The sequence below is a fragment of the Cryptomeria japonica genome, chromosome 3 (genome assembly GCF_030272615.1).
Source record: "Cryptomeria japonica chromosome 3, Sugi_1.0, whole genome shotgun sequence".
Taxonomy (NCBI): Eukaryota; Viridiplantae; Streptophyta; class Pinopsida; order Cupressales; family Cupressaceae; genus Cryptomeria; species Cryptomeria japonica.
Window position 1 is genome coordinate 810,379,829 of NC_081407.1, and position 23,792 is coordinate 810,403,620.

The 23,792-nt window shown below is 33.8% G+C and overlaps 1 protein-coding gene across 3 annotated transcripts; it reads left to right on the forward strand.

Moving 5' to 3' along the window:
• The first annotated feature begins 6,807 nt into the window (after nucleotides 1-6,807).
• On the forward strand, nucleotides 6,808-23,535 carry LOC131054352 (protein LNK1). Of its 3 annotated transcripts, none has more exons than XM_057988844.2 (9): nucleotides 6,808-7,161; nucleotides 7,291-7,401; nucleotides 16,732-17,342; nucleotides 17,625-17,997; nucleotides 18,256-18,351; nucleotides 19,042-19,116; nucleotides 19,262-19,753; nucleotides 19,861-20,021; nucleotides 22,294-23,535. In XM_057988844.2, the coding sequence occupies exons 3-9, from the start codon at nucleotides 16,732-16,734 to the stop codon at nucleotides 23,054-23,056; spliced, it is 2,571 nt and encodes an 856-aa protein (XP_057844827.2). In that variant the 5' UTR covers nucleotides 6,808-7,161; nucleotides 7,291-7,401; the 3' UTR covers nucleotides 23,057-23,535. The 3 variants fall into 3 exon arrangements, with proteins under 3 accessions (XP_057844827.2, XP_057844826.2, XP_057844825.2); XM_057988843.2 differs by lacking the exon at nucleotides 7,291-7,401 and having other exon boundaries at nucleotides 6,808-6,992; nucleotides 7,077-7,161; XM_057988842.2 differs by lacking the exon at nucleotides 7,291-7,401.
• Nucleotides 23,536-23,792: the final 257 nt, after the last annotated feature.

A 23,792-nucleotide genomic window follows, 5' to 3' on the forward strand; every position in this document is an offset into this window, starting at 1 on the left:
TATTATTAAAAAGGTAAATCCATTAGCCATTATCCATGAGCTTTTAGCTTATTATGCTTATTCAAGTGGACTTTAGGGCTAAACATAGAATACAACTAATTTTACAAAAGTATTTGATGGATAATAAGCATACAAAATAGGAAAGTGTGAGGTGTCCACCTTATTATATGCATACATTTTGCTACCATCCAACGAACGTGTGGCCCAAAATGATATTAAATTATCATTTGCATTAATTATTAATAAAAGATTTGTTTTCTTAATAAGGTATAAATTTTGTGGGAGTTGAGTGATTTATATATGTAGGCAAAGATAAATTATTTCAATAAGTTAAAAGCTCAAAAAATAAATAAATCAATCAATTGAATTATTAAGGAGATGGTAGTTTTTTTTAATATATTACATTATACATGTTTTATTACGATGTAATTGTAGATTTTTTAGTTAATTTTATTAATAATCGGGGTATTAATAAATAGACTTAATTTTGGGGAATTCTTATGATTAATTGTGTTTGAGGTGGAATAGTAGTGGGATGGGTGACTTTTTGAGTTATAAAATACAAATCAATTAAGTAAAATTGACTCAAAACTATGTAATTAATTTACAAGTAATGAACTACAACCGCAAAATTTCAACATATTAAATTGATGAATAAATAAATGCACCAATCACCCATCTAATAAACTCCAAATTTAAGTTAATTCCAATATCTTTAAATAGACTACCTTGTCACATCCATTCTGTTCTCTCAAGATTTAACCTTATCAAGAAATATCATGAAGTAATTCTCCTAATATGAAATTCCCACCACCTGTACTTTTAAGCACTTGAACAATAGATTGAATAAGACAAAGCTCCCAATGAACAAGAAGATGATACTCTCTCATTCGTCACATGCAACCATCAATTTTAAGCCATGAATACCATCACATATGCCCCAAGACCCATAATAACTATTTGTAGTCCTCACATCCATCATACTAAGGGGGAAGATCTAGTAGATGAGCACACTCTAATAGTTGATGTGGTATTATGTAGTACTAAGCTTTTCTCTTAATTTTAAATCCTTACTTGTAAAGTTAAGTACTACTAGTTCTTACATGTGTGTCCAAAAAATGAACAAAATGTCCATTTTCACAAGTCATGAATCAATCATATATGTCTTGATACACATGTACTTTAAAAAGACGTGTTTTCAAACAACTTAATATAAATATAAATATGAATTTGTGTAGGCTCATTTTCTTTCCCTACACAAATATAAATATATAAATATTTGATTTTGATGAATATGGGATTCGATAAATCAAAAAACATTATACATCATAACACATAAATAAACAAACTTTATAATCATTAAAAATCATATGAAATGATTTTATTACTTCCATAAGATCAACCAAACAATTTATGGGACCACCCCGTTGTTTTACAATCACTAAATGTATAGGATATGTTAAAAATTTAAATTCATTAGCCATTATCCATGAGCTTTTAACTTATTGTGCTTATTCAAGCGAACTTTAGGGCTAAACATTGAATACAACTATTTTTACAAAACTATTTGATGGACAACAAGCATATGAAATAGGAAAGTGTGAGGTATCCACCTTATTATATGTATCCATGTTGCTACCATCCAACAAACGTGTGGCCGGAAATGATATGAAATTATAATTTGCATTAATAAAAGATAATTGTCTTTTAAAGGTATAAAGTTTGATGGAGTTGAGTGATTTATATATTTAGGCAAAGATAAATCCCTTCAATAAGTTAAAATCTCAAAAATTAAATAAATAAGCCAACCGTATTATCAAGGAGGTGATATTTTTTTTCAATATATTAAATTATACATGTTTTATTATAATGTAATTGTACAATTTTTTAGTTAATTTTATTAATAATTGGGGTAGTAATAAATAGACTTAATTTTGAGAATTTTTTATGATTAAGTGTGTTTGAGGTGGAATAGTAGTGGGGGTGGGTGACTGTTTGAGTTATGAAATATAAATCAATAAAATAAAATTGACTCGAAAACTATGTAATTAAATTCTAATTAACCAATTACAACTTACTACAACCACAAAATTTCAACATATTAAATTGACAAATAAATAAATGTACCACACATCCATCTAGAATAAATTCCAAATTTAAGTTGATTCCAATATCTTTAAACAGACTACCTTATATTAAATACTTTTCTTAACATCTCACATCCACTCTTTTCTCTCAAGATTTAAACCTTATCAAGAAATATCATAATATAATTCTCCCATATGGACCCACCACTTGTACTTTTAAAACACTTAGTAAGTTTTAAATTTGAAGGTTGCTTATGGATGTCAAGTAAGTTTTAAACAAACATTACTTTTTACAATTGTTTGTCACTACACACACACATACTTGAAGATTATATTTCATAACTAAAAAGTTCAATTAGTTAGAAAATTTTTAAAATTAAATATTTTATAATTAAAAATAAAAAATATTTAATATTGACAAACTTTTAAGCACTTGATCAATAGATTCAATAGGACGAAGCTCTCAATGAACAAGAAGGGGATATTCTCTCATTTGTCTCATGCAACAATCAATTTTAAGCCACAAATACCACCACTTGTGCCCCAACACTCCTAATATTGAGGGAGAAGATCTAGCAGACGAGCACACTAATTGTTTTTGTGGTATTACATAGTACTAGGCTTTTTTCTTAATATTAAATCTTTACTTCTAAAGTTAAGTACTAATAGTTCTTACACGTGTATCCAAAAAATGAACAAAATATCCATTTTCACAAGTCATATAAAAATAATGAATCAAACATATATGTCCTGGTACACATGTACTTTAATAGGACGTGTTTTAAAACAACTTAATAAAAATGCATAAGTCATTGATGTCCAAAATACTAAATAATAATTTTAAACTCTTAACTCACTAATGAAAATATACTAAAAAAGTCACATAAATTCAACACACCATTTAAAGACTTAAAAGTCTTTTACCCTAAAAAAAAAATTAGTTTTAAAATAATATTCATGTATTATTGAGTAATCAAATGGTTAGAATACACTTGTAGAGTCTAAGCCCTTGTAAAAGTATCTCTAAGAAGAGATCTAAATTAATTTCCATAACATATTAGTACCTATAAAACTCACTAGGAGAACCTCAATCTCAAGCACCCAATATGTGGCAACCAAAACCCTAATAAAAAGTCAACGCTTAAATTCAAAGATGAGTCGCAAGCTAAAAATAACACATTCCTTGCAACTATCATCAGGATGTCATAACTCACTCACCAACTTGGGCGATCCATTTTGGTTCCATTATCTCCATGCAAAGATTCCTTATGACATGTCATAAAATTTGTAATAAGTTGATCAACATGTGTAACTCCCTTCTACAACTCCCTTATGTGTCATAGATGCTCTTACATTCTTTATGTGTAAAGCCCAATTTTTTGAGGCCATAACTTTTGATCTAAAAATTGTTAAGCCATTTTTAAAAATTTATAATCTCAAAGAGATCCATGTCACCCTAACTAGCTTACTTATTGTTAGGCTCATTTCAACATATTTTTTGAGGTCAAAATCAACCTCGAGAGCCCTAAAATTTATATTTTTGTATTTTATAGCCCATAAATTATACATATAGCCCTAAAATACTATGTGTGTGTGTGTGTGTCCTTGTTTAATTTTTTGGATATATACAAAAAATAATGCATTGTAGAATATTATTTTAATTATAACTAATCTAAAAAAAATCAATAATAAATAAAATATACAACAAAATATTATGAAAAAATGTGCATGCACTAGATATTAACGTTAGTTATCTATGTTTAAGGAATTATTAATTTATCACTCATTAAAAATACTATAAAGTATACAAAAATTAATTACTAAGAAATGTTTAACAAAATGGTATAAACTATTTAAATTTTAAAATATATTATATTTAGAACATCTTAGTTCACATCATATTCGAATTCTTAAAAATTTACTTGTTTACAAGTAAAGAAAAGTAAAAATCTGGTTTAAATGTTGATTTCAAGGTCTCACTTAGATCGAAAAGTTCAAGACATGCTATTGTGGGATCACCCCTAAGCATCTCATATTTATGTTCAACATGTATTTTATTTTGTTCATGAGCAATAAGGATTGACGAGTCACTAAGGAAGTTCCATACTTTCCCTATGCACACTAGTAATCCCCCCAAGGTGCTTCTCGACACTATACACAAGCATACTACTATTAAAAAAATAAGAGAGAAAAAGACATAACAACTATGCGAGGACAATACTATGGGCTTGACCCAATCCACAAATAAAATAAACATTCTAGTCAAAGTTGTAACAATGTATGCAATGTTGATCTAATTTCAAAAAATAAATTTCAACCGACAATCATAATCTATATAAAAAAAACCAACTATTGACTAAACAAGAGCAATAAAAAAGACTAAACACATCCTAACCCTCTCGTTATCACAGTGCTCATCAATTGTAACTTTACATTTAAGTTACTTTATTAATTATTTTGTATGAGTTAATTTGATCATATTGAATTTATGTAAGTCACTTTCTTTCCCTACACAAACATAAATATTTGACTTAGATGAATATGTGATTCAATAAGTCAAAAAACATAGATTTAAATTTTATACATCATAACAGATAAATAAACAAACTTTATCATCTTTAAAATGATTATTCCTTCCATAAGATCAACCAAACAATTTATGGGACCACCCTCTTTCTTTACAATCAATAGGATATTGTTAAAAACTAAATCCATTAGCCATTATCCATGAGCTTTTAACTTATTATGCTTATTCAAGTGGACTTTAGGGCTAAACATAGAAACAATTATTTTTACAAAAATATTTGATGGATAATAAGTGTAAGAAATAGGAAAGTGTGAGGTGTCCACCTTATTATATGTATCCATGTTGCTATTGTCCAATGAATGTGTGGTCGAAAATTATATTAAATTATAATTTGCATTAATTATCTTTTAATAAAGTATAAAGTTTGTGGGAGTTGAATGATTTATATATTTAGGTAAAGATAAATTCTTTTAATAAGTTAAAAAGTTCAAAAATTAAATAAATAAGCCAACTGAATTATTATGGAGATGGTAGTTTTTTTAATATATTAAATTAAACATGTTTTATTATAATGTAATTGTACAGTTTTTTAGTTAATTTAATTAATAATTTGGGGTAGTAAGAAATAGATTTGATTTTTGGAAATTTTTATGATTAAGTGTGTTTGAAGTGAAATAGTAGTGAGATGGGTGACTTTTTGAGTTATGAAATATAAATCAATAAAGTAAATTCTAATTAACCAATTACAAACACAAAATTTCAATATATTAAATTGACAAATAAATAAATGCACCACACATCCATCTATAATAAATTCCAAATTTAACTTGATTGCCAATATCTTTAAATAGACTACCTTGATATAAAATACTATTCTTAACATCTCACATCCATTCTTTTCTCTCAAGATTTAAACCTTATCAAGAAATATCATGATATAATTCTCCCATATGAAATTCCAACCATTTGCTCTTTTAAAACACTTGTTAGGTTTCGATTTTGAATGTTGCTTATGGATGTCAAATAAGTTTTAAACATCCATTGCTTTTTATAATTGTTTGACACTCCACACACATACTTGAAGATTATATTTCATAACTACAAGTTAAAGTAGGCATAGAAAAATTTTAAAATTAAAATATTTTATAGTTAAAAATAAAAAATGTGTAATATTGATGAACTTTTAAGCACTTGATCAATAGATTCAATAGGATGAAGCTCTCAATGAACAAGAGGAGGATACTCTCCCATTCATCCCATGCAACCATCAATTTTAAGTCATGAATACCACCAGTCGTGCCCCAACATCCCTAATGACTATTTATAGCCCTCACGCCCATCACAGTGAAGGAAAATGTCTAGTTCGCGCACACTATAATAGTTGTTGTGGTATTGCATAGTACTAGGCCTTTTTCTTAATTTTAAGTACTACTAATTCTTACGTGTGTATCCAAAAAATAACAAAATATCCAATTTCACAAGTCATATAAAAACAATGGATCGATAAAAATGAACAATATATCCGATTACACAAGTTATATAAAAACAATAGATCTATCATATATGTCCTAATACACATGTACTTCAATAAAACGTGTTTTCAAACAACTTAATAAAGATGACTACATCGTTGATGACTTTACCTAAATCTTTTTTAGTTTTAAAATAATATTCATGTAATAGGTACAAGAAAAACATTTTCTCTCACCACTTATTCAGATAAAATAGTCAATAAAATACACGGGGGCATATCCACACGCTAACCTTGGAAACAAACTTGGAATAAAATAAACAAATTTGGGCCACAAACTTTGCACGAGATGTAGCTCAAAGTTGGGCCCACATGATCAGTAGAGAGAAAATGTAGGGCCCACATGATCAGCCGGGCCCACGTGGCGGTTACACGCGTCCAAAAAACTTGTGGCTGCAAATGATATGAAAACCCAGCCACTAAATTTTTTCCACTCTGGCTCATGCGAACCACCATAAAACGTATCGAAATTAACGCACACTCCGGCAAAATGAAATGAAATTCATCGTTGGCCAATGAGAAGACTCCAGTAGATCGGATCGCTCGCGGAGTCTCTCGTCCACCAGATTTGATTCGCATTGACACGTGGAAGCAAACTAAATGGTTCAAAAATAATACGTGGCATGCCCACTACCAGTCTCTGTATAATGTTTCCTCTCAACTCATTTTTTTCGAAGCAAACATTAAACCCCAACACGAGATAAGTGGAAGGAGGGTTTTCAGATTCTTCTAGAATTATTTCGCGGCTGGTTGCATCGTACAGCTTGTTTGATCCGAATTCCTTTTGCGATTTCGCTGCGTCAAATCTTAGCGCTGTTGGTTAAGGATTGAGAGAGTTCTGTGAAAAGTATTGATTACGAGGTTGCTGCAATGGAGATTCAGGGTTTCGTCGTTTGTTAATCCGTTCTGAGACGGCTTTTTGTTTGCGCAGGGATTTTTGTTGTCGCTGTGACTCGAAACAGCTGTTTTGGCATTTGAAGCCTTTGATAAACATGTCAGGTTGGAGCATAGATGAGGTAGATAACCCTGTGTTTTTCTGTGTTCAACTCTTTTCTTTGTTGTAAGGTAACCCTGTTTTCTTTTTGCTGTGAGACATTCACCAACTGGGCCTCAAACTTAGGACCTCCCATTGTCATTGTTGGTAGGTGGATTCGCCATGCCTGCTTTGCTTTGGAGCTTGGTCATGAGATCGAAACCCAGGGAATACACAACTTTGAACAATATATCAGATGTACAAAATTTGAACAGTATATAAGGTAAAGTAATATGGATGAGTGACCTTGTTGCCTTAAAGTGGTCTCATAGGCCAGTTTAGCAGCTTGCTATGACATAAAAAATCACCCTTTACCTTTGCATGACATAGATTTGGCCCCCGGGTCATATCGGGTTGGGCTTATGCAGGAGGTGTATTAATTGTACAACACGTTTAATCTTGGAAATCCGCAGTTCTGCTGGAATTTTTCACTTAAAATGGGGTTTGTAAAGAAGTGAACTTAGAAAAAAGGGTTTATCACGCAGGGATTTATAAGATCAATAAACGCATGCAAGACATCTACATTTTTTAACGGATAGATCTCAAACATCAAACAGAAGTAATACTGTTGGTACAGTATGTTTTACATCGTTCCTTCCTCTGCTGAATTTTCCTTCCTAAACACTTTTTAACTTATTTTAAAAGATTGCACAAGGCAACGGTCACATGCAGAGGGCCTATCAGTGTTTACTTAGGTGTGTAAAAATTAATAGTAAATTGCTGTGAAATGATCCCATGAAAACGGAAGTTCTTGCTCTTCATTGCTGTTTTTCAAGATCCACACTCGAAAGTTCAAAACTGTGAATGATATATTACTCGCAAAATTTTCACTGCACCAATGCTACGGTTTGGGAAAGCAATATTCCTAAACTATTTTAACAGGAGTTTTAAAGTTCTAGGCCCCATTTGCAGCAGTAGCACAAAGTTTTCTGTTAAAACTAGAGCTGCCGTTTTCAGGAGAAGTTTTTGTTTTTATACAGTTCTTTCAGTTTCAGTTTTAGAGGTTTAATGTGTCAAAACATACCGAAATAAGGTAGCAGTAGTCCCTTTCATTGGAAGGTATCTTAAGATCAAAGCTGCCGAGTAAAGAGAAACACATGTAAGCAAAAACTCTCTTAGGAGCAATCCTTTCAACTATGCAATACTCAAGCATGCCCTTAATTGTAGCCAGGTACAGCAGCTAGTTTACTCAAATGTTTCAGTTTTAGAGGTTTAGTGTGTAAACCATGCTGAAATAAGGTAGCAGTAGTCCCTTTCATTGGAAGGTATCTTAAGATTAAAGCTGCCGAGTAAAGAGAAACAGATGTAAGTAAAAATCTCATAGGAGCAATCCTTTCAACTATGCAATACTCAAGCATGCCCTTAATTGTAGCCAGGTACAGCAGCTAGTTTACTCAAATAATTATAACTACTAAATTGATTTTAGTATGCTTCTGCACCAGATTTGGACCAAGTCAACAATTAAATGTTTCATTGAGTGAGATTAATAAAACTGTGTAAGATAACCCTTTCAGCAGAAAATTTCCAAAAAAATAGAAGCTTATGGGCAGCTACCAACCGTCCAGAATTGGATTCCAACTGGTGGATATGGCACTGGTTTCTGATTTTTTTATTGTTTGGTGCCTCATATGCCCGACACTTGTGGGCTGATGGCTGGAAATAGTCTTCTCTGCATATAAACACACACCCCACATCCATCACATGGTGTGCATCTTCTAGACTTGGACACATCATGTTGCACAAAAGGGCTGCCTTTTTCTCCAAAGGCATGTGTCTTTATCCTTGTAAAGAAACAGGGAAGTTACAACAATCAAGCGACAGAAACATATTTGAAGCCTTGTCCACTGAAAGCTAGAGCAGCTAACATCTAAACCTTTGTCCCGTGAGGCAAAGATTTCATCTATGTCTTTCTAAGTTTCCAGTTCTAGGAGATGGGAGGACATTATTTCTGTTTCGGCAATAAAATTTGCATTTAGGTTGGTAGAGGGACAGGACACCTCAAAAAATATACAACGTATAGTTCTTTATTTGCATACTTGAGCATCACTTAAGATTTTTCAGAGCTGCAATGAAAGAATAAACATAACATTCACTGAATTGAATATTGAAAATGGAAATGAGTTTGATATACAAACACAAAATTTCAAATATCTAATTGTAGTAAAGATAATATAAGTCATGGATAAACAAAAATGGAAAATATAACAATCATATTTGAGCCATGAATAAATGCTAAACTGCAAGGATGAAGCAAGAAGCCTGATAAGCAAAGTTGTCATATGTTGTATATGTTTTTTATTTTTTTATTTCTGAAATCTAGTAGGCTGTTAGGAACTTATAGGCATAAGAGCATGCTCAAAGGGCACTCCTAGATATCTTCATAAAGCCAGTAAAAGGAGACATGTGGAACAACTTCCTAATGGATCAAAATATTTCAAGAATATCATGTACAAATTTCAAGAATCTATGAATACCAAGGGATGTCTCCTCCCTATTTCCAAGTTATTTGAAACCAAGAGGAAATTCCCAAGGCACCTAGATGGCTGGTGATGCATTCTCATGAAATAATGAAGTACATGCAATTCCCTATGCCAACTTATCATTTGTTGACTTGATTCGTGAGTTTGATTTTTACATTTTGCAGTCCATGCATGTATTGGGACCTTCTCTATGATAGGGATTGCTTGAGAGAGTTGCTTTTGGATATTCCATTTGAGATCAAATGTGAAGACATTTTTTCTTAATCATGTATTTTTTAATTTAAATACTGTAGTATCTTTTTCCTTGAGTATAAGATTGAGGAAAACCCAGAATCATTTGTTACCTTTTGCAGCTTTTCAGTCTTCAACATGCAGAATAGACCATGACGAACAGTGGATTAAAAAAGGGGAATTGAATATTTGCATTGGCTTTTCCTTCATCTAAACCATAGGTTAAACATGCCAACTTTGCATACACTCTTTAGGCCTAAAATATGACTTAGACTCAAGACTAAGCAAATACTCCACAAATCTTGGCAATATTTTTTACAATGTAAAAAACACATCTGTCTACAAAATAATCTTAAAAACTACGTAAACTGAATTTAGAGAACTGCTATGTAGTTTTTTCGGTTCTTTATGGATCAAAAAATTGTTCAAAACACATCATAGTTATATATGATCATAAATTACAAATACATGATCGTTATTGCAACTGATATTCTTAAGGAAGATATTCTTTTTTTTTTTTTTTTTTTTATTAAAAAGTAAGTGCTATCATTAATTGGGATAGCTCCCTATATTGCATAAATCTTAGAAAAATTACATATTTTTCTTGAGGAAGATAGTCTTAGTAATATATGATCATAAATTAAAACTTCTAGGTGGCTATATGGATTCCCTTGATATTGACAATAATGATTCCTTGATGAAGAATATCTTCCTTAAGAATATCGTGTGCAATTACATCCACTAAAGTCCCAACGGACACCTCACCTTCCGCCTTCTCTTGTGCTGCTACATTTGCTGCATCTCTTGCAAGATCAGCAATCTCATGCGCAGGAATCATGGGTTCCACATCATCAGCAATCCGATCTAAATATGGATACTTGCTATCAAGGTCAATGGCTTATTGTTGACCCCCTTTCTCCACCTTTTTGGTATGCAAATATTCTATCACTCAGAAACAAAGTCACTCCCCTTCTTTGCACCTTTTTGAGTCAACATGTTGTGAATGGTCTTATATGTGTTCCCCTTCTGCTCACATCCAGAAGCACCATAGGGCTGGGACAAAATGTGGATAGTGAGTTTTTGAAGGTTAGGTATTTTTGCACCATAATCTTTTGACCACAAATTTGCAAGGACAAAATTTATAACTTTGTAAGCAACTTAGTAAATTGAAAGAAAAACTAAAATTTAAATTTGTTAAACTAAAGTCTTAGTTACCAATGAATATAATTTTTGTACTTGGCTACAAAATCGTTTTTCTGCATACATGTAGAAGTGAAGAAAATAGCCTCCCTTCCTCAACCTTGTAAAGCTGTAATCATCCAATCTATATTATTACATTTTATCAACTATAAATTATTATTCTGATGTTTCTGTCCCAAATCTATGTCATCCTTAAAGCTCTATTACTCTTTAATTGGATTTGCCTAAATATAAAGACATTGTGAGGGACAATCAATCCTATAGTAAACATTTCCTTTATGGGAAGTTTCTTGACACCAATTCGCTCTTTAATATTCTTGAACTCTAGGTTAAAGCAGGTATATGATCTAGAGGGAGAATATAAACTCTCTTTTGGGAAAGAGGATACTTATGGTGAGATTCTTTCATGGAGACCCTTACTTCTATGGAAATATCAGGTTATGCCTAAGAGCATAACCCCTATACTTTGACCTTCAAAAGGAATCTCTCTTGCATCTTAATTTGTGTCAGGCTTCATCCACTTCCTCAGGACCACTGAAAGGAGGATACTCATAGGGGGTATAGAAAATATGCTGGGACATTTCTGATGGTACTTAATCGAAAAAAGTTTACTTCATATGCTAGGATGTGTACCAAAATGGACATATCCAAACATCTACCTAAAAAAGAATTTTTACAAGTGAAGGCTATACATGGTAACATCAAGGGATTATGAATGGTTGCCATGAATAGGGATATCTCTCAAGAACTTGCTTAAAAAAACTAACATTTGAAAATGAGCTAAGATACTAACTTTGTGGGAAACAGCCAGATTGACGATGGACTCCAAATGAAGGAAAAGAAAGTCAAAACAAAAACAACAATGCAAGAATTCCAAAATCGCTTGCTGTTATCTCAAATTAGAACTCCTTTATGTCCTACATGAAAATACTGATCAAAATGAAGAAGATACTATAATAACAGAAACTGCTGGCCCTCAAGGAAGTGCAATGAATGTGACTATGAAGGAGTCTTAGGGGCTATTACCCTTGCTGGCAACTCTGGTATTCCATCTTCAGAAATAGAGGATCATGCCTAATGTATAACACAATTTCAGGTTTGAAAAGATAAAAAAGAGGAGCGACTAGTTTATCCCAACCAGTTTGAAATAAAAGATTTATCTATTCAAAGAGATCTAAGAGTCACGTGCCAGTCAGAATTAACTTGGGAAGTTGAGAGGAAACTCAAATGGGATGCAACAAAATTCTTCTCAAGAAGGTGCTAGATGTAGCTTTTAGCTTGGAATATCAGAGATCTTGGAGGATCTCTAAAGGAAGGAACTCTGAATCAATTTATTTTTAGGGTAAATCATTCTTTAGTTTTTATAGGCTAAACTAAAGTTTCAACGGAAGAAATTCAAGAAGTGTTAATTCTAAGTTACCGGTTCCGGTTCGGATTCGGGTACAGGTTCGTGGATTCGGCAAAAAAAATAAAAATTTGGGTACGGTACGGGTTCGTCCGTACATATATATATATATATTTTAATTTTTTTTAATATATATATATATATATATATATGTTCAAACTTCAAACATCAAAATTATATATGTTCACAGTTCAAACATACAAATATGAAACATCAAACATACAATGTAACTTTCCCATACAATGATACATAGATGATAACAGATAAATCATAAATCTATAATTGCCAATGCCAATAAATATTCTGAATTAATGGCTTGGGTTGGATGCTTCAGATGAAGATGAATATGGAATTTAAATCCCATAGATGGCTTGTAATTTGAATGTTTAACTTTATACTTTATTGTGTCATGACATTTTCACATTTTGAAACTTGAAACTTGAATATTATCTTTTTTGCAAATTATGAATATGATTAAAAATTTTATTTTTTTTATTGTTTTTAAATGCTTGCTAACCCGTGGGCCCCGTTTTTGGGAACCCACGGGCTTGGGTTCACCCGGGTCCTCCTGGCCAGCATGCAGGACCCACAGGGAACCCAGCCGCCTGGGCAGAACCCGGGTGGGACCCAGGGTGAACCCAGGAGGACCCGGGTGAACCGGACCAGGACCAGGACCGGGCACGGACCAGGACCAGGACCCAGCCAAAATAGGGGAGAACCGGTATCTGAGTGTTAATTCAAAGGAGAATTAATTGCAATTCCATTGGCACTAACAGTTTTATGGCAGTCTTCAGAAGTAAATTAAAACCCATTCAAGGAGAGCAAGATTGTCTAGCTTGACTCTTGGAGAATTTCAAATGAAACAAGTTTTTGGAGTGGTCACTATCTTCAGTCATCAAGTAATGCATAAACTAGTCTTATATTCCACCACGTAGTTCATCATGATAGATCCTAGACTTTCCTAATGTAATTTTATTGCACAAGATGCTGTTCCTAATGCGGAAAAATGGAAAACAGTTCCTACAGCTGAGTTCTAGAGTTGTGGAAAGCAAGGAAAAATGTAATTGAAGAATGCATCTACAAGAAAAGAGCATAAATCAACACTAAGAATAAGAAATAACAGCAATTCGACTTGGAGAAACCCAATTTGAGGAAAAACTCCAGAATAGTGTGTTGATGTTCCTCTTCAAGCCACTATCTTATTAGCTATTACAGTGGTTTCTTGCCTAAAACTTGCTTTCAAAGACTTCCTTTTCCTACAACACCAATATCACACACCATTCAAGCTCTCGAATCAACTCACTATGACTCATAGGCTGCCAACAATATAGTCTTTATAACCAACTTCTCATGAACACTAGGAAAACTTTCCTCCGTATAATGACCTTGCTCAGAGACAATATGAGTTACATAAGAGTTGAAGAAGGAAGCTCAAGCATCATGGAAATTGAAATGATTTTTTTGGATGCACTTTTGGAGCTCTCAGACGTTGCAATCCCCTTCTCTGTCACATTTCTGACATGTTCAACCACAGCCAAACCTGATTTGTAAAATCAGTTCTGACAAGGATGGTTTCAACTGGTCAAATTAGTGAGGCATGTTCAACTGTGGTCAACCCTCACTTCTGTTTTTTCCTTGGATAGGCTCAATACTATGTGTAAGCAATTCCTTAAGTTAACTTTTTCCTTGTTCGTTTTGGCAAATAGCTTCTGCAACTCATGTCATTTTTCAAGTTGTGTTAAGTAAAAGGGACTAGCTATAATGAGGTCACTAAATGACCAAGTTAGCCTGATTGACTAACTTAATTGATCCAATTTTGGTCACCAAGCAATGGTTTAGATATGTCAACTTATCTTGGACCTTGATCTGATTTTAACATTTATCAAATTGACAACTTGGCTCTTGGGATGATTTAAACCTCTTAATAAATATTAAATATTTATGAGAAATTTGATTGCCATCCCATAATTTTTAGCCAATGCAAGCCTTTGATAATTTCATATGATAAGCTTAAATCCCTCGAATCCTACAATCGATGATGAAATTTTTACATGGTCCAACAGAAGAAGAGGATCTTTGTTGATTGCAGAAAGAGTAGATCATTTCTTATCTCACAATGTTTGATCTAGGAAAGTTTAGTTCTACAATCTAAGAGATTGGAAAAGCCTAGATCTGCTGGTACAGAAACAAAGACAATTAAGGCAGAATGGAGGACTGAGGAATCCATTGCTGGGAGTACTTGAAGCTGCAAGCATTCTACCATATTAAGTGCTATATGGCATATATTTGCAAGATAGCACAACTAGCACATCACACATTTGAAGAATGATGCCATTACTAGCAGAAACTAAGGTATAAGCTTTAACATATGGATTGTTATCCAGTGTAGAGGTAACTGTTTGTGTTGATGATTTTTGTCATGAGTTTTTTCTGTCTACTTTAATTTAGGTGAAAGTCTTTCTGATTGCATCCCTGCCACATCATCTTTTTGCATATCATATTAATAGATAGCTGGGTGGCATTTCTTTCCCCCATGCTGTTTCAAGCTGCATTGTAAACCAATTATGACCACAAAGGAACTTGACTATTTTTGCTAACTATATCAGATTCAACCAAAGATGTTAGGCAGATTTTTTATTTGCTTTCTATGCCTGATTGGGAAGGTGATCAGAAATAAAAATGACAATCTATAGGGAATTTTCTATATTTGATGAAGTGAATGGTCCGTCGCCTATCCAAGTTCCAGTTAGTTTTCCTAGATTATATCCAATGTATTAGTAGCCAAATTAAACTAAGTAAAATCAGGTTGGAGTGGTAATGAATCTTTTAGACATAAATCAATGTACATGTTAACCATTACAAATGATGTGTTGTACAATTCTGTGAAAATTTTGATTAGGGTACATGTTTGTAAGAGTTCCCTAAAAGAGAAAGGAAAAAATTGTGGAAGTTTATTATGAGTGTACTCCACAGGGTAAGTACAAGGATAATTAAAAATTATTCAACAAAGGAGGCATCTCTGGTGAAGAGAGAAAGCTTATTGATGCTGTTAATCTTTTTAATCTATCGATCTAGTGTTGTCCTGGTGTTTAAGCTCACACTAAGAAGATTTCTATGGAGAATTTTTTCCAGTGGTATGAACTTTTTGAATTGCCTTTAGTTGTCTAACCAGAATTGCCTTTGGTGGTTGGTGACAAGAGTCATCCTCGGCACTTTCTGATGAGAGTCATGTTCAGTCGGGTGCTTGCTCTAGAGAAGTGAAGAGCATAGAATGTATCTGGAAGATGATGAACTGTGTTTCGTAAAATTTGCTGCTTTGTTTTTGTTTATAGATCATTTTGGGTGGAAAATGCTGGAATATGGAGACAATGTACTCCAGCAATGGGATTTCTAATTTTAGTTTGAGCATATGATAGGTTGACGAGATGTGTTCAGCAGTTGAACTTTCCAACTACATTTGAGTCAAATGAGTAAAAGTCAGTGTTCCAGGAACTATCCTATCTGGTTATTGTTTGGAACTTTTTACTTAGGGGTGTTGAATGAGAGCTGTAGGGAACCATTAAAAGTCATCTCAAAATTGAGGGGGACTTTTTAATCCTCCTCTCAACTTATTTGCTTTACTCTCAACCTGCCCATTTTTTGTCTCAAATCATTAAATGTGGAACTGTATCAAACATTAGTGAATGTTCTTTTTGGTTTGTAGACTTCTATTTGTGTGCTCTTATATGTTTTCGACCACATCATAAATATCTTTGTAGATACTCATACGTTTGACTTCATTTAATGATCTAACCATGAATTAGAAGGTAAACTGGTCATTCTATTAAGGCACTAGAGGGTGCAATGGCAAAGATTTTACCTCTTCCTGCGAGAATCTAGAAGCATCCGGAGGGAAAGTAACCCCTCTACTTGAGGTTATATAAGAATAGTCACAGAGTGTCTTTATAGATCACGTCCTCCACCTCAATTTCCCACATACTATGATGACAAATTTTAATCAGGTCTATTAACCTATAGAAATGCATTATTACCCTTTCCAGCTGTTCTCATAAATGCTCACACTAATAAGATTCAGATAGCTGTCTGTGCACTAAAATTATTTTATACCTCAAGAACTTGTTATTTTCCATGAAAAATGTTGAATCAATTAAGTTTATAAAACTTTCCTTTCTTTAGTTTGTAGAATTGTAAAACCTTAATACAGAATTCTTATATTTGCAATGGATATTGGTTTCAGATGGATGATATGTTTTGGGATGAGTTCAACCAAACTAAGGACCATATTGTACCTGATCCTAGTGGTGCAAAAGAGAGTACATGGACAGGGAGTGGAAAGCAGTGGAAGAAGTTACAGTGTCAAAATTCCAATATGCTGGCTAAGAGTGCAGAGCAGAAAATGGTAGGAGTAAACAATGTCTTTGAGGGTAAGGTTTCAGATCTGTCTTGTTCAGATAAGAAGGGTGAGCTATCATCTCAGCCAATAAATGTGGATACATGGGTTATTCTACATGATGAAGACTTGGCAACAAATGCATATGATCCCATGTGTGACGACTTGTCCATGGGAATTGATTCTCAAAAGCAGGGAGTAAATGGTGGTTACTGCAAAGATTTGAAATCAGTCAATGGTGACCTAATTCTAGGGTACAGTAAAGAGGACCCTTTGTTGTCAAGTAGAGATGCAGATGCAGTGACTAATTCATCTCATTTCTTATTGAGTGATATTTCTCCAACAGAGGGTGACCTTGACATTTTTGAAGGGGATCACAGAAGTGAAACAAGCAATAGTATACTAGAATATGATTGGGAAAACATGGGCAACTTTGAGGAGGTTGAAAGACTTTTTCGGTGAGTTAACGCCTTATGTTTCATTTTTCTCTATCAAGGGCTCCTGATTTCTGACTGTCTTAAAGATTATATTTTATCAATGTGTTTATTTAGTGGGATTCTTATCTCCCACCATTCATATTAATTCCTATCCCAAGGATTATTATCTCTTAACAAGTGTTCCTGACTTGTGGCAGTCCTAATTCTTTTTTATTTATAATGGTGCTTTGTTTGCAATTGCAGTGTCGTTTTAATGTCACATCATTACTCATTTAAATTTTTGGTTTTGTCATATTTGACCAGAAATAGCGAGTCTACCTTGTCAGAAGCAATGGACAACAGTTCAGATGAATTGATATGGCATACAGCTTCATTTGTCTCAACTAATCATAGTGATCCAAGGAGTATGTATCAGGGGATGAATTCATCAAATCCAGAAATGACGAACATGGGAAGATTGCAACACACTGAACCTAAAGTAAAGATGGAGTGTGTACCATGTGACAGTTCATCTTCCCTTGTTTTCAATCAGAAAGATGACTCAGATGTTGAGCGTGCCCCTCATAATGACCAGACTTCAGGTCATTATATACCTTTGAAGAAGCCATCTATGAGTCACATGCTGGCATCACGAGGAAATACAGAGAATGTGTCTGGAACTTTATTTGAAGAACAGGTAGCTAAATACCTCTTTCCATAGCTTTGATAGATAAAAGATAATTCTACTTAATAGATATGTTAGTGATGTATATTCAAGTATATGTTGCATTTATTGCATTTTTAAATTGATAAAGGATGTCTCTGTATTTAACATTTGTTATTTTATGGCTAAGATTTTGTAAGATAAAAGCAATAGCATACTTAAATTGAATTTTAGAAGAGCTTAATTTGTTGGGTGTGTGCTTATTATTTTGTTGAATATGCTGATTGACAGAAATCAAAGGGTGGTGGGATATCAGAAGAAGCTATACGCTCTCAGTCACCATGTCAAAATGAGCAGACATGCACAACTTATCAGTATACAAATAAAGTAAGCCAGTTGGTGCTTAGCATTTTTCAGTTGAAAAGTACTTTTTAAGCTTGTGTGAACCAGAATATATCTATCATACCATAGCAAGTTAGTAAGTCATCCATTGTATCGTTGAAAGAACAAACAAATTTATATCACAGGAAGAAGTGTATTTCCTGTGTGACATCATCATTAGACACTATTTGGTAGAAAGAGAGATATGCTAATAATTCGGTGACAGTGTTCTATCTTTAGTCAAAATGCAAGATTTATTTTAGAAAGCCAAATTTTTTGACTTAGCAATTCCTATTTTTTGAAGATCAGCTGCCTTTGATTGGCAAATCATATAGCAATCCAAGTCTAAACATGCACAGATTATATACATTGCTATTAGCTATTCTTCTCCTGATTTGGTTAGAAAAGGAAACAAATAGAACTAAAACTTGCGAGAGAATATTGTCTAAATCAGATTTATGGAATTTTTACATTTAGAACAACAAGAGAAAGGAGTAATCATTGCCAGCAATCAAGTGCAGCTTGCACTTTTTATACTCAGAAAACATCGTATCTGTCTTTGGATATTGTTTCTATATGCAAACATACACATGGGGGGAAGATTATTTTAGAAGCTTCTTTCCTTTGTTGGTACTTATTCCAAGTTGAGCTTTTTTCCATATTAACTTTATTTGTACTGCAATGTCATTGTGCCAGGTTAACTCAAATCTAATGCAGACAAAGGACCAGATAAAATTTGCTGATGATGACATGGCTCTTAATTCCCAGAAGGTATTTTCTTAATCTCAAGAATTGGTTGTATGTGGCATATGCAAAATTAATGGGTTCAGTTTAAGCTCTACAAGGTTTTGTTCTCCACTACATGTCTTGTAGAAGTCACAATTGATTTAATTCTGCTGTACATGTGCACCCTCAGGTTCCATACATCCATAGCGGCTATGGATACCCATTGCATTGTCTTCTTACTATGCCATCCTCCAGTCCAGGGCCTCATGGACGACAACCTCAGCCATATTTTGCTGCATACCAGCTGGCAGAAGGTACATCCAAGGAACACCAAGCTTTGAAACAGCATTTTGATATGATCTCTGCCCCACCCATCATGACACCACAAGATAAAATTGAAAAGTTAAGATGGTGCCAACAGATGCAAGACAAACTGGCTATTGATCATAAACAACAGATCAATTCTATGGAATCTTCTTTGCTTCATAAACACCCACAAAAATTACAATATCAGCATGAAGATGTGAAGCCACAAGAAGTTGTAGACAGAATTTCAGAAACATCAACTGGAGAGTTAGATCAACAGGACAACACGTCTGCAGATTGTGGATCAGCTTTTGATAATGAAGATTCCTCTATGGAGGCAGCAATGCTTCATCAACTTCAGACTTCAGTGATGGAGGTATGAAGATGAATGTCAAAGTCTTGCTATCTTTGAGGAATTATCTTCATTGATCATACAAAACTTATATCATGTAACGTTAATTTAATCTTGTTTTCTTCTCACAGTTAGACATCGGCACAAGGCTTAATATACGAGATGCTTTATACCGTTTGGCCAGGAATGCCGTGCAACGGCACAATGTCAATGATACCAAGAATAACAGTGTAACCAGAGGAGAGGATATTGAAACATGTCTCCAGGAGACATCTTGTATACAAGCTGACAGGTTTGACATCCTTATGAAATAACTTAGTAGATAATGTTTTCATGAGATTCAAATAGTTTTCTTCATGATGCAATTAATTTTGAAGATTATGTTGTTTGCAATGTAGGAGCCATAAAAAAACATGTTTTAGATTTTGTCAGGAAAGCCAGTTACTCAAGTTTTTTTATCCTGGTAAAGCTTCATTGTAAATTTGAAGATTAAATAATACTCACATTCCTGATTAGATATTCTTCTTGAAGAATATAATGATAATTACATTAATTTCTGGGGAATGATGCCAATTTGGTGGCTTGATTTTGCATCAAATATTCTGTCCTACTATAATTATTAATAAATTTATTTTGGCAATTGCTTGGAAGTTGTCTGATATGACTCCTTGATATATAATTAGGACTTGAACAGCTCTCCATAGTTTTCAGAACCAGTCAATGCAAATAAATGCTAAAATTTAGTACTTGTTTTAGGTTCAACAGCTTGTCATATTCTTAGGCTAGTTCTAGTTATGCAAGCCGTTTTGGCTTGTGTCTTGATTGCTACCATTGCCACATTGGTCATATTTTCACTCTTAGCATTGTAATGTCTTGCTCACATTCCCACAATGAATGTATACTAGTTTTGAGCACAGATACATATGTAAATTCACAGTTCTGATAAATTTTGTAGAGCTGGCCTACATATCATCTGATGTGGAATATTTTTCTCTTTTACCACAAGTAATGTTGAATTAGGTTATGTTTAGGAGTCTTAATGCTGCCCTCAGATTGCTTTGTCCCAAATCAATGGTAGTGTTGGCTGTTGCAGTATTGTGGGCCATTCTCTTGTGCCATCCCGCAATTACATATCCTTTCAGTGAATGAAATATTCCATAATTTCATCAGTACCTTAGTCCTTGAGTTATCAATTTTTTTGTCAAATTGGATAAACGTGTCCATCATCTATGGAGAAGAAAAAGAAATTGAAATTTTAATCCTTTTCCCTTTCCCTTTATTCAGGCGTGAGAAGTGAATGCAACCTGTCCCACTTTGAGGGATTTTTATGAGGCCTATAATATTATAACCAAAGTTGCTCCACTACCTTTGAGAGAATTTTTCTCTTAAATCTGTAATTATAAGAAGGCTCAATATCCCACTTCCAATTTGCAATTGATGCAGTGCTGGTCTTGTTGGGATTTTACTGTACCTTGAGGGCCAAATTGAGCTTGTCTTCAAATTGCTTCAATATTTGTTGGCTTTCCTCCAGAAAAACTTCTAATTGTTGGAAATCAAGTATCTTCAATGATTAAAATGAAAAATCATTTAGTAAAGGAGGGTCGTAACTGTGAAGGGCCCTAAATGGTAATACTCCATTCCCACAAAAGGGTTTGTCAGTTTTCCGCTATTGCAATTTCCAACTTTCCTTCTCTGGCCTCTGCTAACTATCTTCTTCACTACAACTCAGCTCTTTGTCCCCTTCTATATATTTTTATAATCAATGTACACAGCTTGATTTATTTGCTTGATGGAGTCCTTTAATGCAGTTATGGGAGTCTTTACAACCTCTTTTGTAGAAAATCCTATTTTCAGTTTTAATTTATCTTCTCTATGAGTGAAACAAATTACCGAGTTAAAGCTGATTGATAAAAAGTTGAACTCAGAATTTTTCGTATGCTACTGCCATTTTCAAGGAAAGCTTTCAATTGTCTTGGTATAGGGAACCTTTCCTAAAAATAGACACGAGGTACTTTACTCTATCATCATGGCTCTAAATTCTAAAATACTTTATATGGTTGATATCCAGTGAAAGCATGTTGCACAATCTCCAGCGGCCTGGGAATGGGTATAATATGGAGATCCTTGACTGTATTTGTAAACTTAAGAATCATGACTCTGCATTTGTCAGTGGCTTTTTTTTTTAATTTTCAATGATTTTTTCCCGTGTTTGTTCATGTAGCATGTTCAGTAAAATTCTTTGAGGGATTATCTCATCCTTCTTAAGTGAATTCACTCTTTTTGTTGTTCACACGAACACCAGGATATTTGATGGGAAGAGTCTTCTAAAATGGCTAGTATTGTGAATGTCACTTGAAAAACTGAAGTTTTGTTCTGTTTTCTCAGGGTGGTTAAGATTAATGATTTGACAACTCTTTGATTGGCAAATTAATCCATCGTTTACTTTTCAAAAATGCTTTTATTTGGTTTCTGAATGCTTGCTAGAAATATCATTGTTACTTTTCTTCACTAAAGCTGGGATTTTACATATCTGATATTCCTGTCATTGTGTGCCATAAATGTAGGTGTGCTGGCATTTCAAACTTTGAAACGGAGACTAATGCCATTGATCGCATGGTGGCTCATTTACTTTTTCATAGATCTCCAGTAGCTTCAGGTGAAGGATCATTTACAGTAACAGAAGCTCCTAGTGATGTAATGTCTTCAGTGAATTCTGAGACTCTTCCAGCAACATCATCCTTGTGCTTATGGGATCCTTCAGCACCTCCATTGGGTATGATGCAGACCACAATTCCTGTTCAGGCTGTGACACCCATACAAGACACTTGTATGGGAGTCAGTAATCAATGCATAGTTAATATGCAAGGTAGCTCTTCTTTGACCAGATCTTGCAATGCTGCTTCTCTTCATTTTCATTCTCAAATATGTGATCCTCTTGTTTCTGGGGATCTCCATAATACTGCTAATGGGTCCCTGTCAAAACATCAAGGTGGTTCACAAAATAATAATCATGCTTCTGATGCTAAGTGCAATCTTCTCACCCAAAAATGTGCTGTTTTGGAGAATGGAAAGGGTTTTGAATCTTTTGATTTACATGGCATGAAGAAGATAGAAGTTTCAAAACCAAATGATGGGAATTATGCTGAACGGGACTCTTCAGAAAACATGGACATTGATACATGCAACATGTCTGCCGATGTTTTGGTTGCAGAAGAATCTTCAAAAGTTGGAGTGAACAAAGAGAATAACAGCTATATGGAGATTGAAAATATGGAACATGTAGTCCAGCCAATTTCTCCACCAGCTAGAATCATGCTAGTCCACTAAGTAGGAAAATGAAGCTACTTTTAAGACTGAAATTTGTCTTATGTTGGCCGGTTCTTCAGTTTGATCAAGGTCCACAGTCCAGACGGCAGAAAATTATGAAATTGTATATATGAGTCATTCACTACATGCTTACCAGAAAATTTCATTTTCTTCAAAGTGAATGCTCAGGTGAGAAAATGACTTTGAAAACAGCTTGAAGTATCTGGTGTATGGGAAGACTGTATATAGTTGCCAATGATAACACACCTCAGGTAACTGTCACCTAACAATGATGTTTCAAGCAGCATCTATTTGGGGGTTGGATTTGCATTTGGGGATGACAAGAGTTTTGAACCAGTCTGCAATCTACAAGTTTTTCTCGTGGGGGATTGGTCTCCCACATGTTTGTGTAATTATAATGCTCTGCGTCAAATCCAACCACTTTCTAAAAATATGCATGTGTCTTAAATATAGAGATCACTGACCATATTTTTATGTAACTACAGTTTTTATATGTTTATCTTGTGTGTTGCTGCATTTCTTAATTAGATGAATGCAGGCTTGCAGCTTTTCCATTAGGTGCTCTGGGTGCTTTTCTATCGATAGTCAGTGACCCTAGAAGTATAGAATTATTCATGACATCAAACAACCCTAAGAGACGGGAAATGGGGATCATTGATTTTTCTGCATTTGCTTCTCTTTCATTATTTATGTAATGATTCAGATGTGAATTATCTATGTGGTATCTGTGTGTTCA

Bases quoted from the DNA above. Each gene is read 5' to 3' on its own strand.
- LOC131054352 (XM_057988842.2), top strand. From the start codon at position 7,138: ATGTCAGGTTGGAGCATAGATGAG. The intron at 7,162-16,731 runs GTAGATAACCCT...TATTGGTTTCAG, and splicing joins CAGGTTGGAGCATAGATGAG to ATGGATGATATGTTTTGGGA. The intron at 19,754-19,860 runs GTATGAAGATGA...TTCTTCTCACAG, and splicing joins TTCAGACTTCAGTGATGGAG to TTAGACATCGGCACAAGGCT.